General features: G+C 33.7%; 1 protein-coding gene across 1 annotated transcript; it reads left to right on the top strand.

Moving 5' to 3' along the window:
- Nucleotides 1-3,365: 3,365 nt before the first annotated feature.
- TfIIB (transcription factor IIB) lies at nucleotides 3,366-15,764 on the top strand. The gene is made up of 5 exons (XM_085955388.1): nucleotides 3,366-3,394; nucleotides 3,719-3,829; nucleotides 4,536-4,836; nucleotides 9,647-10,003; nucleotides 14,957-15,764. The coding sequence occupies exons 1-5, from the start codon at nucleotides 3,378-3,380 to the stop codon at nucleotides 15,116-15,118; spliced, it is 948 nt and encodes a 315-aa protein (XP_085811514.1). The 5' UTR covers nucleotides 3,366-3,377; the 3' UTR covers nucleotides 15,119-15,764.
- Nucleotides 15,765-18,269: the final 2,505 nt, after the last annotated feature.

Below are 18,269 nucleotides of genomic sequence, written 5' to 3'. Positions count from 1 at the left end.
ATACGATTTTGCGCCGCCGTTCGACTTCGACTGCCCGCGCTGTCACAACGCGTTTTGCGCGGCCCGCAACCAATATAAATTATTACCATAACCTCTCCGCGGGCCGCGGTTTATTCCTACACGATATTTATTATATTATTTTAAGTTTTATGTATTTTAAATAAAAGATAATAATATGAAAAAGTTTGCTAACAATGTTTATTAAATTTTCTTTTATTTTGACAATAAAGCAGTTTTCAACTGGAGTTATTGGACTGAGTATTATAATATAAGCACTTTAAAATAAATAATTAACAACACACGTGGGGTTAGCACATTCATTTACCCATGCGTATGTGTATACAGTACGGTCGTACCAAGGTCCGACTATAGACCTTGGGTTCTACAAGATCTGGGACCGTTTTCCAAGACAGAAACAGTCCAGAACTTTCTTGAACTCTCGATGTCTATAATTTCTTATTTTCTATCCTGGAAACAATCAACAACTTGAATATTATATTTATGTACCTAAACGTTAACTTTTATGGAAGCGAAGCAATAATTATTGACGACTTCAATAAATTATCCACGTAGATAGAAAATCGCCAATCGTAGATCGTTAGTAATGTTTGCATTATATTACGAAATTTTCAGTGACCAATATGTTGTAAAATATGATTAATAGTGAATGTGATTAGCCTGATTACAATAAAAAAAGAAGCAGAGTTCTTGGTACTATTTTATCAAGCACTGCACCCATAAATTAAATAAAACTACACCACTGATTGTACTTTTCGGCATCACCCGGACGTCTCAGAGCTGGTGTCTTTCTAATTATTGTTACTAACCTCTCCACACAAAACTTAATATCATTATATACATAGTTATTACAATATATATTTATATCATACATTATTAGGTACATACAGGAAATAATATAATCTACTAACGGCTCTCGTGGTGCAGTGGGTAAGGCGCTGGCCTTCCACCCGAGAGTTCTGGGTTCGATTCCCGGTCATGACAAAAACATATGTGTTTTTCTCAAAGCCTGGGTGTTTGTGATTGTTTAAAATTACTAACAACCACCTTGTACGAAAAAGCAAAGACATGGTTATTAATAATTCTTTAAAAAAAAAAATATCATCTACTACCTACCAATGAATTAAAACGATAGTGTACCAGTACCTTATTGAATTCAAGCACCAACGCCTGTGTATTATTGATTGCGCGTCATATTATAAAATATCGATCAGGTAAACCATTTTAGCAAATGAATAAAAGTAGGTAAGTACTATAAAATGTGGTGATTAGACAATCAAGTATGATTAAAAACAGTTTCTGGGAAAAGTTTACTTATAAAGAAATGTATTAAATTTCTCAAAATTATCAGAATTTTCTATTCATAGAAAGATACGATATCACTGATCCACCACAAATTGTAATATGTGTTTAGCCAATTTTAGGGAGAATAAAGCAAGTTACAATTTGAATTTTTTTATTATTGCAAAACTTACATTTTTTGAGTATTTATTTAGACGCTGTTGCCAAAATACATTATTTCTTATCTGTCGGCATTCGCACTCAAGGTAACTTATTTTTAGGACACATTTCTTTGTTTTCGTAAATGGATTTCTTTTATAAGTAAACATTTTTAATGTTAGAATGAATCGTAGAAGATTAACATTAGAAATGAGTGATAGGTACCTAGTATGATTAGACACAAATTGGCGATATATTTTTACAACTTTACTGTTCTATGGTGGACGGTCCCTACCTATAGTCTATGGTCCCTACTCATTTATCAAAAGTATTTATGTTTTCTATGTACCATATTATCACGTAATACCAGCCAGATCCTCGAGGTAAATAAAGCCCATATAACTCATATTATAATAAATTAACAGATATCTCACCTAATAACTAAAATATATATACCTACTCGGACGTGAATAAAAAATAAGAAGATGCACAGAGATTGCGAAAAATGCGATGACACCTCTTACCAATAGATAGAATGGAATCCACGACAATGCGTCTTACATACATGCTTCAGTTTTTTTCGACATATTCTTCGGCGCGGACCAGATAACCTGGATAGACAGTTGGTTTTACGTAGTCTCCACCAGGAAAGGTGGAGCAAAGGAAGATTGGTGCGCCGAAGCGACCAAGTTCTTTCTCTACCCTGAGTGGAGAAGAGCATCGTGGGGGTAGGTAGTCTTGATCGCGCAGAAGATGATTGCATTTCAGGGTCGTCTCGATCCTCAGCAATGAGGGAACGACCTAGCTAGAGAGAGAGAGAAAACGTTGAAAAATCATTAGACGATATTCAAAACGGAAGTTCATGTATCTAATAAATATTAGAAGGCGATTAGTTACCCGTGTATTATAGTGTGTCTACTGCAGATATCCTACAGATTTGATAAGGACACCAGTAGTATCGCAAAGAAGAAAAATGCGCTGAGCATCAAGTTGGCAATGTCACTGAGTATTGATAATTCTTTAATCAACACAAAAGAAAAACAAAGCTGTCATTGTGACAATAACACTCAATGATTATAACGATTCAATTGCCGGTCTTCCCCTGTTTATGACAATTATTTGGCTATAACTAGTTATTTCATATTTTTTTCAAAAATCAAAACATTTGTATAATATGTATTTGGGTACCTTAGGTAATTTAGACATTATAAATCTATAATAAAAATATTATAATAAATAATAAATGAAATCATTCTTTAATATCTAGCGTATACTGCCATCTATAAAAAAAAATACAAAATATGATTATAAATTTTTTATAAAGAGTAGTTTTCTGTAAACATTGCAATTTTCAATAGACAAAAGACAAATATTTTTTAAATATAAACAATAATCAAATCAAAGAGATTGGATTCCTCCTCAATCTCTTTGAATCAAATTCATTTCCTACAATCTATAGATATACTAATCTATAGCTACACCGTAGTAATTATATTTAGAGCGCTTTTAATATAAGATTATTTTAAATTTTAAGCAATTAACGGAAGCGTCGTCTAAACAAAATTAATTTAAAATTTATTAATTAAGAACAAAAAAAAACAAACTACCTACCTATACTGATTGCTATTAACTTGGCATAATGTTAAAAATCTTGATGATCATTCGTTTGTTTAAAAAAAACTAACACACAGTCATTAAAAGAATAATATTACAAATAAAAAATACGTAGTAGATTGATGCAGATTGTGATAATACTGATAATCAATAATTTTATTCTATACCCTTTTTTTAATTTTTCACATTATTTTTCTAACTCATTTTTTTAATTTTGAAGCTACGATAAACTAGTGACGTATTTAGTTAACATCCAAAGAGACGTATTATAATGACCATAGACTATATTCTATATTGTTGGTAATATGGCTAGCTCGTCAAGGTTTGTTGCAGCAGTAGTTGAATAATAATATCAATTTTTAAAAGAATTAAGAGATTAATTTATTGAAAATAGCAGTGATAAAATTTGGCAAATTAATACTTTTGTGTGAACTTAACTTTAACGGTTTAACTGCAAGATTCCCTCCATGTTTCGATTTACAAAATTTACAAATGTCAAAATAACGATTGTTACCAAAATTCGAAACACTACCTTGAAGTCGAGAATTTATCAAAAGAAAGCTATCCATACAGTAACACGAATGAATCGCGGGTGCACAATTTGATGACTGGGTACCCTTCTGATTGTTTTCCCTTAATATTTCAGAACAGACACAAATAAAGTGTGTTGCTATGCTCACCCCGAGGCACCCCTTATTGAGGATTACAGAGCTGGAGACCAGATATGCTCCGAGTGTGGATTGGTTGTCGGAGACAGGTATAATATATTTTAAATCAAATTTCATTATTGTACCTTATTGCCTGGCTGGCCTACTTAAAGGTACACATTTTTTAGTATCTAAGTACTTGATATAATTAAATTCTTATCATTAAATACCATTATTGTGTTCACAATTATAATGATTCCTGTACATATATTGGTAGTCTAATCTGGCTTATTCTGTATCGTTTGTTGATTGATATTTGTATTGCCATATGGTCATGATCAGTGCCAGCCAATCATACTGTACTAACATGATAGGTAAATTTTACTTACCAAAATTCAAATTTTGTATATGGTTTTCACTACCACTAATAAGTCAGTCTATATATAATATCTACGACTGATATCGAGTGATAAAATTCATAGTTACGAAGTAAACAATGAAACGGGTTGAAAAAAACGTGTCCGTTCTTCGCCTGACTAGTAAAAATTGAGAAAATATGCAATTAATAATCTACACCTTCACCTGAACGTCTCACCAATCTCAAGAATGAGGCTGTATACTATTAAGTTCCCATATTTGGCATCATTCAAGTTAAGTTGAATTACAAATGTGACTGTCATTTTGATTTTACTTATTAAGTTTCCAACTTGGAGACTATAGTTACCAATTCAACTAAAATCATTTTAGAATCTGGAATGTAACGCTTGCATATTATACATGATGTAGATACAATAATCCATAAATCTGTCGTTTTAGGGTCATAGATGTGGGTTCAGAATGGAGGACATTTAGCAATGAAAAGGCTGGAGTTGATCCTTCTCGTGTTGGTGGTCCCGAAAACCCACTGCTGTCGGGTGGCGACTTGTCCACAATGATCGGGCCCGGGCGGGGAGACGCGTCCTTCGACAGTTTCGGAGTGTCCAAGTATCAGAATAGACGAACCATCAGCAGTTCTGACAGAGCTTTAATAAATGCATTTAGAGAAATTAACACGATGGCAGATAGGATTAATCTTCCCAAAACTATTGTAGATAGAGCAAATAATTTGTTTAAACAGGTTAGTAAATCGCATCTCATACCTATACGTCTTATACTGTATATAATCTTTTGTCGTTTACCAGAGCCTCAAAAGTGTTGTTTTTCCAATACTCGATGAATGGCAGAGTTCTGTCACGAATATCATCTGTAAGGGATCTTGGCATTACGTTTGAGAGTAAACTGACATTTATTAGCCATATAGTTACCATTTGTAACAAGGCGCTTAAAATGTTGGGCTTCGTCATGCGTACTTCCCGGGTCTTTTCGGATGTTACGGTATTAAAACTTTTATTTAATTCTTTAGTTTGAAGCAGACTTGAGAGTGGGTCTATTGTTTGGGCACCGCATCAGTTGAAGTATGGCCTTATGGTGGAGAGGGTTCAGAAGAAATTCTTGAGACTCCTTTATTTGAGGTTGTACGGATACTATCCGTGGCTTTATCCAACTGACTTTCTCTTAGGCATGCTTACATACTGCAGTTTGCAATTTAGAAGAAATCTTTATTTAGCTACGTATTTTTTTCGACTTATACGAGGTATAAATGAGAACTCTGCCATTCTGGGCAGTGTTGACCTGTGTGTCCCTGATAACTATCTTAGAAATAGAGAACATCAGTTGTTTATTCTCCCAAGGTGCAGAACCAACCTGCCACTGGTAATGCCAATTGGGAGGGCGATAACTATGTTCAACGAAATTGCTTCGGGTGTTGATATATTCCACCTACGTGAGGATGTGTATAGGTGGACGTTATTTTATAAATTTTTAAAATAGGGTCTGCTTAACTCATCTGGTGTATTTCCATGTACCTATATAATTAATATTTTTGTATGTACATATTTCTACTGTTTAATAACATACTATCTATCTCTTTTTTTAAGTCATGTTGTGAACGTCGTAAACTTATAATTTGTAATGTCCACAATATGTAAAAATAAATAAATTGAATAGAATATATATAATATATTGCTTGAGACTTTCATGGTTATTTGTTATTTTTGATAGTATTTGAGTTGTCACCATATACTCTTTCTTGTACTTTCTTCTCGTTGATTCTCAAGAAATAATATGATAGAGTGCACTGTTGTATAATACAGTGGAACCTAGATTTTACATGCCTAAAATCCACGTTTTCCCGATATTTGCGTGTAGATTCTGCAGTCCTTTATGTAATTTTCAGTCATTTTAGTACATTTAATTACCGGTTTTACATTTTTATTTCCCGCAATTTACTTTCAGAATTTAGTTAAAATTACATATTAAAATTAAAATTCCAATGTATTTGAACCCATTCAATTCAATGCATGACATTTGAAGACAGACGCATGTGTATTTAAAATTTATAGACGTCATGACTGCAGCTAAGATTAAACAATGCGGCTGTGTAAGTTCGTTGTTTTCTGTTGTTTACACTAGAGGTGGGAAAACTGGTCGATTTTGAAGACTAAGTATACTTACTACCAGTATAAAAAATACTTGGTATCTAAACTTGTTCCAAAATACTTACTAGTATTTGAAATATCAGCTTTAATAGAATCGTTAAAAATACGTCGGCTATTTGAAATGTCCCATTTTCGAGACAGGTACAGCTGGAACTGTGGCGCTAGTCACTCATGTTTCAGTAGTTATCCATTTATACAATCACGCATATAATTTGAATTCAGTTTATGTTTACAAATTACAATTATAACACTAAAAAATCGAGAAACTTGACGTGACGAAACCTGATAAACGCGTAGTCAGTTAGCGTTATCAGAACTCCGTTATTCCGGCTTGCAACTGACGTCAATTCGATGTAAATGTCTTACTCAACTAAAACTAAAATTAAAACCCGTCGCATACTAAACATACGCGAGTCGCGACGCCGAGGCGATGATTTCATACGTGGCAAGACTACGAACTAGCTAGCGGTCGGCGAGATCTCATACCATGCGTCGAACTCCTGGACTCGATAAAGTTTCATACTCAACTGAAACCAAAAACTCTTAAACCTAAAACCCTAAGGCGAACTCAAAAGTATCCTATAAAACGAACACGTGACCATTTCTGTCCTTCACTATACCAACTTTACAACAGAGGAGAAAGGGAGAACAATGACAGTTGAGTATAATATCACGGCTAGACATACGTGTATCATGATATCTCGCTCGCGCGCATTTAATATCAATAGCGCTGAATAGCGAGTCACGGCGCAGATATTATCGAATGCGTTCGAATTCGAACATCTAATACGTTTCAAGTTTCTTGAAACAAGTTTATTGGGCAACAAATACTTAGTATGGGTAGTTTCATCCGAAACTTAAGTACACAAACTTGTGACAGTATTTCCAACTCACCTCTAGTTTACACCCTATCGAATAATGTCGCAGCAAAGAAAAATATTGTGGGTTCTAAATATTCTCGAAAAGGTGATAGAACACATGACATGATGCTCCAAACCAATTCAAATAGATTTTTTTTTACATGCTTTTAATACCCTCAATATATACGTTTTCTTTTTATTTGTTTTTTTTTTGTCAGTCCTTTCAAAAGGGTATAGTCGGGGTTTCATTGTATATAAAAACGGGTGCTGCTCAAAGAAATGTGTGTTTTACGTAGGTTGAAGTAGCAGATTTCTCACACTAATAAAGATGTTATAGATTTACTAGCACAAGTTGTCCACTATGTGAAGATGCTGAATGCTAACATTTGGCGTATCATTCAATATCTTTTATACAGTGATGAGCGTAAGGCTAGTTTAGACGAGTCACTGCGGATGATCATCCGCAGGGAATTGCATACTGCTTGTTTATATGTGTCACCGAAAGTGAAATACTCAAATCATTTCAAAATGGCGTCAACTGAAATAACAGTACAGACTGGAATTCAAACAATCAGTGAATATTTGTTGTATGAATGCAGAAATATCATAGAGAGAAAGAGGAATAGGAAAAAGAGGCGTTGGTGGATAAAACCATGGGTAATGCGACGTAATATCATGGGAGTATTTTTGTAGGTAACCGGTTTGTTTTCAATTCAGAATGACAGTTTATGTACTTATGTAAATAATATGATGACAGTAGTCAGGGGCGCATGCGCGCCACTTTTGCAATCATCCGCGATGATCGAAAAGTAGAACATGTTTAACTTTATTCGATTTCGATTCCAGATGATCACTTTCGAGGATGAGTGTGCGTCTACACAGGTCACTGCGGATGATTCTTCCGCGATGATCGTTAAAAGTGAACCGTGTAAACGGGACTTTAGTTCAAAGTTTGAATGCTGGATGATTTATGTTGGTATATTTATAGTCGATTTCGAAATCGAGACCGTGAAGTTTTCAAAGATGGCTTGTCAATGTTCTCGTTATTCTGGCCTAATATCTCGGTCTAGAAGTCAAAAGTGTAGCCTGTATTCAAGGAGTGCTCGGAAAGCGAAAAGCTGGAAAGCTCGAGCCATTGTGTCCTCTCGTGTTCACTGACACACTATGTTATGGTATACAAGGTCTGGCCCATTTGATACTTTTTACATATACGATAGTTTAACTCGTAACACCTCGATTTTTTTTTCGATATCATGTTATCTAAGTATACTTGCTATGGCATCAACTGACAGGATATGTTTGATGACATCATGGCTTTATTAAGCCCTTTCAGCTAAGCCAATGGCAAATAGATCTCGATTTAGAGATCCATTAGAATCTTTTTTACTATGAGCAACGTTTCTTGACCCTATTTGGCTTCTGACCCATACATTAATCAATCCACACACTTCTTTACACTTTATTGCATTAAGTAACTCTTGAAAATCGCTTCTGCAATCATCCTGAAATGTTAAGAAAGGAAGAAAATGGTAGATCACACCTGACTATCCAAATACCTCGTACCTGGTAATAATAATACATATTTTACATTAAAATTACCGTATTTCCTCGATTATAAGATATGTACATGTTTTTTTCCTATTTTGTTGTTCAGGGTGCGTCTAATAATCGATGGCGTCTTACAATTGCTCTAAAATTCCGCAGTTGTGTTGAATCATCACTGATTACTAGTACAGTGGGGGTTCGGCCAGAAGTCTACATTATGATGCTGTTGCATTGAAAAGAAAAGTTATTATGTATTCAGAAAAATCGGACACTGAATGTGAAAAAATGTTCAGACTCAGTAATTCAGACTCAGTATTCAGTGATAATACATAAATAATATGCCTATTTTTAAATCCATTTTATTGCGATTGTATGTATGACTTTGTCTGTTATAATAAAGTTTACATATTGTTTTTCTTTTTTATTATTGGTACATATTTCAAAATAAGGGCGCGTCTTATAATCGAGAAAATACGTTATTATATGAAATCATTTTTATTATCATTGATCTGGGTTATGTGTAGATAAGTAGTATTATAATATAATAAATAATAAAGTAAATTTTACTTACCACACTTTTTGTGACAGAGCAAGCACACAAGCCACAAAAGACGGTGGTCATTTATATCAAAAACTGACCAGAAAAATAAAACTAGTATTGGCAGACTGTTTATACAATTCTTTTATGCAAACATACATTGTGTTTGTCTGGATGCTATCGACATCATTTTGCCTCTCGTATGCCCCCAACTCGTGGATTGAATCAGATAATATGTGATATTTCCATGGCTTTTTTTTACAAACCATGCCATCAAAATTATACCTATAAACTCAATACTAACACGTATAATGTGTGATGAAAATGGATTGATTAATTGAGAGACTCCAACCCATGACTTCTCAGGAGCTAAAACTTCTATGCCGCGGAGGACAATGTTTTTACTAAATTATAATATTTGTGTTCATGTAATTTATTTTTCCTCAGGTACATGATGGCAAAAATTTGAAAGGGCGAGCGAATGACGCTATCGCTTCTGCATGTTTGTACATAGCGTGCAGACAGGAAGGCGTGCCCCGAACGTTCAAAGAAATATGCGCTGTGAGTAAAATTAGCAAAAAAGAAATTGGGCGATGTTTCAAGTTGATCTTGAAGGCATTGGAAACTTCAGTGGACCTCATCACGACAGCAGATTTCATGTCCAGATTCTGCTCGAACCTTTCTCTGCCCAACATGGTACAGAGAGCCGCCTCGCACATTGCCCACAAGGCGGTAGAGCTCGACATTGTTCCAGGCAGAAGTCCAATTTCTGTTGCTGCCGCCGCCATCTATATGTCATCACAGGTACGAACATTTTAACAATAATTCTGATTTTTAATGTCTTCATTATATATTTTAATGCTATACCCTGCTTACACGTGCATGGATTTACTGCTGACAGTACGTATTATCGCGGCCATAACAAGAAAATGCACATCTTAACATGTCGTCGCTATAGGGTTGGTTTGTCGAATATCCGTTTTTGTCGAAATCAACCTTTCAATGCAAAATGATTTTTGTATCTAAATGGACCAGAACCATCCTTTTCTTTAAATTGCTTTGTAATGAAAACAGCATTCATATGCTGTAAAACCAACAATTTAAATACCTCCATGTATTTAAATATAGGATATTGATATTTGTTTTTCGCCTCCTGAAGATTTGTCATTTGGTCTATTCGACAAACCAATCCTACAGCGACGATGTATTATCCTGCAAGTTGCAAAATTGCATGCATGAATCAAAAAAGTTCGGAAGCTCTGAATTTTCACGCTAAAGTTGGTAACCTGCTTATTCCGCCATTTTGAGATAATTGCAAAAAATCGTTAAACGTATTTACGATTGTAGATAGAATATTTTCTTTTTGCAAACATATTAGTAAATTAGAAAAAGCGCAAATAGCGAAATGAAATGTAAATATGATGATGAACAGATGTAAATAAGTAAACAGATGGAGCATGGTCATATTTTAATACAGAAAATAATATGCCCAGTTCAAAATATCAAATAAAATTACAGTTTTGCTTACAAAACATAGGTCACATGATGAATGTCTTAACCGTCACAACATTCAAATTTTCAATTAAACAGATTTTAATATTGTTTATGTTGTACTTCCTCGAAGTAACTAACCTCTTCGGATTTCATTACCAAAAAATTGTTTTAGCATATTTTCATTACACAAAACAGCATTTTTTAGTGCCACATCAGTGGCTGACAGACTGAATGTAATGCCTGTTCGACAGAAACGCACTAACTGTTATATTAAATAATCTCTCGGATTAAAATCAACTGTGTTCCCTGATTGCTCATATGATATCATTATCATTGTCTTGTAAACAAACTATAAATTTAATGTTTTGTTTCTTTAGTACGGCAATGTAACGAAGGAGACTTTTTCTTTGTTCTCTAGGATAATTATCAAAGAGAACAGATTATATTCGATATTTGGTTACCATAGATATCAATATTGTCTATAAATTGGAATACAGCAATTGTCAATATGTACTTTTTAGAATGAAATTTGGTCTTGGTTTGAGAGAGAATTTAGCTTTGAAAGTGAAAAAGAACTTTTTACTGTATAAGTTTCATTGATAAAATCTTGCACGTGTAAAGTAAACTACTTATTTGTTATACCATTTAATACAAGTATCGATACTTTTCTTTCTCATCCACAGAAGCCTTGGTTTCATAGCGAACGAGAAATCCTTTCGCCAATGAGAAATAAAATAGTCCAGTCGGCTTAGTGGTTTAATTCCTGAGAAAATAACCATACATGTTTCATAGTAGATAGTTTATTATTATTAAGATGTAGCACAGGGATGGCACGCATGCCACTAGTTTCACGCGAGATGATTTTGCATGGCACGCGCATGTTTCATTTTGAAGAGAAAAGAAATTGCTATTTTATATACTTATACAGTGGAAACAGGGAAAATGTAAAAGGGGGGTATTGAAAAAAAGAACATTTAAATTTTATGTTTCTAAAAAAATAACGTTTTATTAAAAAACAACATTCAATTAAAATTTTTATTGAAAAATCGTTCGAATGTCACGACCGAATCATTGTCAAGCGCGCGTAACTCGCATATTTTGAATATTTCCGACGTAAATCGCAGGAAAGAAAAACATAAATGCGGGTATTAAATGTACTGAAATACATCGGGATTGAAAAAAATACACGCAATTGCCGGGAAAACGTGAATTCCGGGCACGTAAAAATGAGGTTATACTGTAGTGTTTAAAAAATGTTTTTTTAAGTTTTACAAATAAATATATAAGTATGTAGGTACTTACTTATATAATATTTAAAAATAATGACGACATAGCCATGCGTATTTTCTTCGGTTTTTCATATTATGTTTACCAATCGATGCGCAAACGGAAATGACGAAATTCATCCATAAATATGACAAATCGCATTGTATAAAAAATTGCAGGCAAATCCTTTTCAAGAACAATCATTACGTTTAATATAAATATACAATTGCATAGGTCAGTCCTTAGGATCGGGGAATTAAAAATAAAAATATTCAATCAACAAACCTTATCAAATTTATTATTGGCAGTCATTCAAATATAATAACTGCTTGTTATTTTGCCTCAAACATAATCTCTAAAAAGTGGAAGACCGTTCAGTAATGGAGAATATAATTGAAAGAAGAGTGGTTTAAATGCTTCCACGATCTCTTTAACTAATTTGAAAACAAGGCAAAAATCAAAGAATAAAAGATATGCCTTCGGCTAGCAATATGGTGAAAGATAGAATATCAAGAACTGAATTGTAATTTTTAAACTTTTTTAATAGAATTCTTAAAAACTATTTTTTTTATAAACTTAACTTTAAAAAACTTTTTTTTCGCCATGTTAAACTGCTTGGCACGTCAGACAGTTGAAAAATATTATTTGGGAAATTTTGGCACGCGTACGTAAAAAGGTTCGCAAACCCTGATGTAGCAGATATTAAAAAAACATACGATTATGTACTGCTTTCATTTCTTCGATATTTCAATGCAAACTTTTGATATTTTGTCTGAGGTGGCTTCTGACAAACCACTGAACATTAATTGATAATTGAACGACAATTCAGTCATTTCGTTCACAAAAATTGTTTAAAAAAAAAAATTTCTGTCATTCATTTCGTAGATATTTCTTACACAAAAGGTGCTATCAAAATGCTGCACTTGAGTTTTTGATTCATTTTTTTGTCATTTTGTCATTCATATAATCAGATCTTGTCATTTTCATAATCAAACGTAAATCACTGAAGATAGTGAGTGCCAAGAAAGTTTTTTTCGCTTTGCTCACTCACCGCATATCGTCGGTGTTTTGTAAAAAGTGCGAATCAACCATTTTGGCGATATCGAGATTTTAACGAAAATACAATGTGTACCCCACACGGCGGCTCCCGTGGTGCAGTGCGTGCGTTAGGCGCTTGCCTTCCACCCGGGAGTTCTGGGTTCGATCCCCTGTCACAATATTTATGTGTATTTCTGAAAGCCTGGGTGTTTGTGATTGTTCAAAATTACTAACAACCACCATGTACGAAAAAGCAAGGACATGTTTTTAATAATTCTAAAAAAAAATATGTGCACCCCACTAGCTTTGTTGTGTAAAAACGGCGAATTTGTATCTCCACAGGAAAGTACTTAAAAACGATAATCGACTAAAATTAAATTAATTAAAATTACGAATAAAAAGCGAATGTGACATATTAGGCCTTTAAAAATATTATATAATAATGCCTATTATATTATATTTATAATCATCCACAGGTAATAAATAAATAAATGTTAAAAGTTAAAAATCCTCCTGTAAAATAGCATTTTGGTTAATTCGCCCTTTTTACAAAACACCGACGATATGCTGACCGATATCGCTCATGAGAAAACAAAACCTCGTATACCACAAAATAGGAGATAAAAAAACTCTCCATAGTCACTATTAATGCATAAAAATTCTTATTTTTTTGTATTTCATAATTAAGATTAATAGTAGAATACGAAAAATACATAATAATGAGCCTTCCATAGAAATAGGCCGTCGAATGCCGTTTATTACCGTCTCACCTTACGCCGATTTTGTTTATTACCATTTACTAACTAGTCGAGTGTTCATGCAATCACCTTATCCTGCGTGCGAGTTTGTATACAGAACTGGCCTCATGTTCCATTATGCTTCACTCAAATCATAGTGTTTGAGTATGCTCGTATATTTGGAGTTATAATTATCAAGTATTTTTTATACCAAAATCAGAAGAATATTTTCTCTATGGTCACTTTTTAACAAGTTTGATGTCTATGGACGCTTAAATGTCAAACAAAAACAATACACAACGTAATTTTCGCATTTTGTCGCTAGATACCTCTAGTAGTAATACAATGCCAATATTGAAAATGAAAGATGTTAAAATCGCTACGTCATATTACATACTTATTAATTCTTATATTTATTGATTTATATTACATTATGGCCGGATAATCCGAATGCCGAATAAACGTTATTAAATAAATTATATCATTACAATATAAGTAAAGCAGTCATGATTGAATAGAATGAAGCACCAATTATAGGATCAATAAATTGTAAAATAGATAATACCATTAAACAATAATCAAAATACTTCACTCAATCATAATGAAATACGGAAGAAAACAAGTATGACAATTAACAACAAACGCGAGCTGTTGCAAGTGCAATCAGCTGTCAAATTTAGCAATCGGTTCATTCAACCCATGGTAGAGGGGCATTCGATATTCGGGTTCGGCCAGATGATTATATACAACATTTCCATGAACGCAAATCATACGTTTCGCATGCCAACTGGAAAACAGTCGATGGAAGGGGTCTAAATTTGATGGAATCGTAGTGATTATATAGATTTTTTTCATCTCATGTATAATTAATGTTATGTGGCATACGAGGTATTGTTTAATCATGATCGATATGTAACTTCATGTATATGAATGAATGATTTTTTTTGTTCCCATTTCTAATGGTGAGTCAGTCGAAATTTTCTAGTCAGGTCACTTTTTTATAGAATATATTGTAGAGACCGACAAGTTTAATGTGAGGCTCCCCGGCAACGCGGCAGCTATGCAGCGGAGCCTCATGTTAAACTTGTTAGTCTCTATATCAATTTATATTGTAATGAAAATATTTAATTTTGTTTGTTTATGGTATTTTTTTATTATTTGGTGTACTTATTATAAGTAAAGGAGCAGTGGATACATTATTGTGTTTATTTCATTATTCTAGGCATCAGAAGATAAGCGCAGTCAGAAAGAGATTGGTGATATCGCCGGTGTGGCCGACGTAACGATAAGGCAGTCGTACAAACTGATGTACCCTTCCGCTGCTAAACTTTTCCCGGAAGATTTCAAGTTCGCCACGCCGATCGACCAGTTGCCGCAAATGTGATTTAATATTAGCCGATATCCATTAAAGACTATATTTTTAATACACATACATAATAAATAAATTTATGAGTGATGAATGTGATTCACCGTTGTCTCTGAAACTATTAGACGACATTACTCCAATTTTTTGTATCGCTTTTTATAACATTTGTTACAGAAAACTTCTATACATTTGTTACTATGAGATAAATGAAATGGTTATAAGTAAATGAATGTTCAAATTATTATAAAATCTTGCAAATTCCAGTATGTAGATGCGTCATTTGTGTTATGGCGCTAAAGATAATATTTACGGAAGTGCTATTATGTGTCTTGACAGTACGCTTGGCCTTTTGGTGGTCCGCTTCATGGACTTAAAATCAATGAATGTTATATTTTGTGAATCTTTCTCTATCGTGTCATTTTCTTCTTGATTCGTTACCAATATTTTTCTACACGGTTGTATGAATTGAAAATTGAAGTTTATTTTTATCGTAAGTCTTTTCCGTCTGTATTTCTTTAGTGAGATTTTCTGGTATTATTTTTATGTGTTTTACGGTATTTATTTACCTGACCATTTGAATGTGGAATTTTTGAGCTTTTAAGTATTTAAAAAAGTAATTGTTATTCAAAAAATCATGAAAAATAAACCTTTTTTCGAAAAGTTAAACATGCATTTTAATTCTACCTCGCTAGTATTACCAACTAATAATCTGTATGTAGTATGTAGTAACGAGGATAGAATGGAAATTTATTTATTGCTATATAAAATACAGTTGTTATGATAAATAGTTTGTAGGTATCTAATCTCTACAATAATTAGGTGCATGTCCAAACTAACATGCAATAGGCAATATTTCTGTACATTATTATATAATAGAGAAAAAAAATGCCTATTAAGATAAAATTTATTCGGTAGAATTCTATTCTACAATAAAGTTGAATTACCTTGGATGCTTGGATAATCAATTTAAATTAAAACTTAAATGAAAATGTTCAAAACTACGCATCAATTATCACAATATTCCTATTCAATTTCACTAAATGTGTTAAAACCAAAAATCTGTGAGCCCATTGCGGCTGAAAAATCTTAAATTGTATTTTACCTGTAGTGCCTTTTTTTTTAGATATTATAATGATATTTTAGATACACTGGCTCTCAGGTACAGATTTATTAGTTTATATTATTACTAGTATTGATAATAGCAAGATAAACTAATTAAATAAATAATTAATTTAAAATATTAAAAGTGTGAAAAACTAAACCTTGTTTTCCAAGTGAAATATATGCCACCAAAACCATCTTTATAAGATCAGTGTCAGTGCTGTCTGCTGCAATAGGTATTGTGGCAACACAAACTAGAACCCTCTAAACCAGCGTTTCATAACCTATGGGTCGCGACCCAAGATTGGGTCGATTGGTATATTTAATGGGTCATGAAATATTCTCAACAAAACAATATTCTTGCCAGCATTTAGCTTAGCACGTAGTATACATGCTATTGTATTGAATTATAAATTTTATACTCTGGCAAGAATATTGTATTACTACAATACAATATTATTTAACGTTGACGTTTCACACGATCGCAGTGGTCAAAACTACTAATTTCTTTGGAGACGACGCTCTCTTCTCTGTTACCATTATATATGTAGAAAGTTGCACAAAGACTTTGTTACTAGAAGAGCATTTTATTGAAATATAAGGAGGCGAAACACTTTGCTACACTTTTAGCAAAAGTCTTGTGAAACTTGTGTGAAGCATCAGCATTTTTTTTCATCTGGAATTGTTCCAGGAGCGCAAGACTAACAGGAGCACGGTGAACTAACAAAAAATAAATGAGTTCAATTAATAAATATACAGTCGAACTCTGTTATTACGATTACGGACATAGCGAGATCTCGGATGTAATGAGGAAACATTCGTTGACATTTTAGTTCATGATTTTCTCCATACATTTATTCACTTTTATAACGAGCTACTTATCGGATATACCAAGCAAAAATATTGTCAAAAACTTTCTAAAAACTGTTAATCTGTCGATCGTTTAAAAACATTTTCGACCCTAAACAATAAAATCCGACCGTAGAACGATGCCGCCGGAATCGGATTATGTTTACGACACTAGTTAAGTACCTAATTGTTGTTTTCGCCGACAACGTTGAAAAAGTTTCCACGCTGAAATTTCATGTAAAAAATCCAAGCTGAAGTCAGTAGGTACCTACCAGCGCTCATTACAATAAACAATTTCTTTTGTAGTTTATGAATGCCATGCTTGTTTCGGGGATTTTTACGATGGTTTTCAGATTTTTTATGTTCTACTTCTATTTTTGTTTAAATTTCGACTTTTTGTGTTATGTGACCGCTCATTTAAAACTACCTATTCTCTGATTAACGAGTAATGCTTATAACGAGCAAATGCAGTCGGTCCCATCTTCGTCGTAATAACCAAGTAATTCAAAAAATAATACCGACAGACAAAATTTAATTATGTGAAGACATCTTCATGTCCGCAGTAAGACGCGGCAATTTTTGTAAAAGCAATTAAGTTAGCTTTCTTGGCGACCAAGTAAGGCGGCCCGGCCCGACAGTTGGTTGGACCGACTTGAGCATCTCTTCCCATTCTGTACATATTTTCGGACATTCCCAGAGTATGTGGTTTGCATCCTGTAATTTTCTGCTATATGGATATGTTGGTTGGATGACAAATCCAAGCTCACAGAGCTTGGCGGTGAATCCACCGTGTCAAGTCAAAAGTTGACTTGTGTAGTGGTCAGGAGTCAAAGCGGCTATCTTCAATCGCCTGGAAAAAACAAATATATGTGCCTGTCCTTGGTGGAGCATTCGACTTTCGCTGCCGGGTCTTTACCACCGCATCCAGCATCATTTGACATATAGTTCGCTTCCTCAGTGATAATTTTTCAGCTTCAAGGTTTGGAGGCGGGGCTAGGTGAAAGTCACCAATAACCGCCTTCTCACTTTCGAGGAGCATCGAGAAAGCATCGCGTACCTACCTTTATGTGCAGGTCAAGGGGAACAATCCCAGCCAGGACAAGGAACGCATCCGAGGAAGTTGTATGGTAGGCTTTAGTGATTGCCCACTTAGACGGACAGATCTAATCTTAACATATTTATGTATCCATGTTATATACCAAATACTATCAGCGTAGGC

The sequence above is a fragment of the Rhyacophila brunnea genome, unplaced genomic scaffold (assembly GCF_057557595.1).
Source record: "Rhyacophila brunnea isolate RB1 unplaced genomic scaffold, BYU_Rbru_1.0 scaffold_5, whole genome shotgun sequence".
Classification (NCBI taxonomy): domain Eukaryota; kingdom Metazoa; phylum Arthropoda; class Insecta; order Trichoptera; family Rhyacophilidae; genus Rhyacophila; species Rhyacophila brunnea.
Note: the sequence above shows the minus strand (reverse complement) of the source record. Positions and strands in the feature narration are given on the sequence as shown.

Coding starts and splice junctions, on each gene's coding strand:
- TfIIB (XM_085955388.1), top strand. Junction 4,837..9,646: donor CAAATAATTTGTTTAAACAG/GTTAGTAAATCG, acceptor ATTTTTCCTCAG/GTACATGATGGCAAAAATTT. Junction 10,004..14,956: donor CCATCTATATGTCATCACAG/GTACGAACATTT, acceptor TCATTATTCTAG/GCATCAGAAGATAAGCGCAG.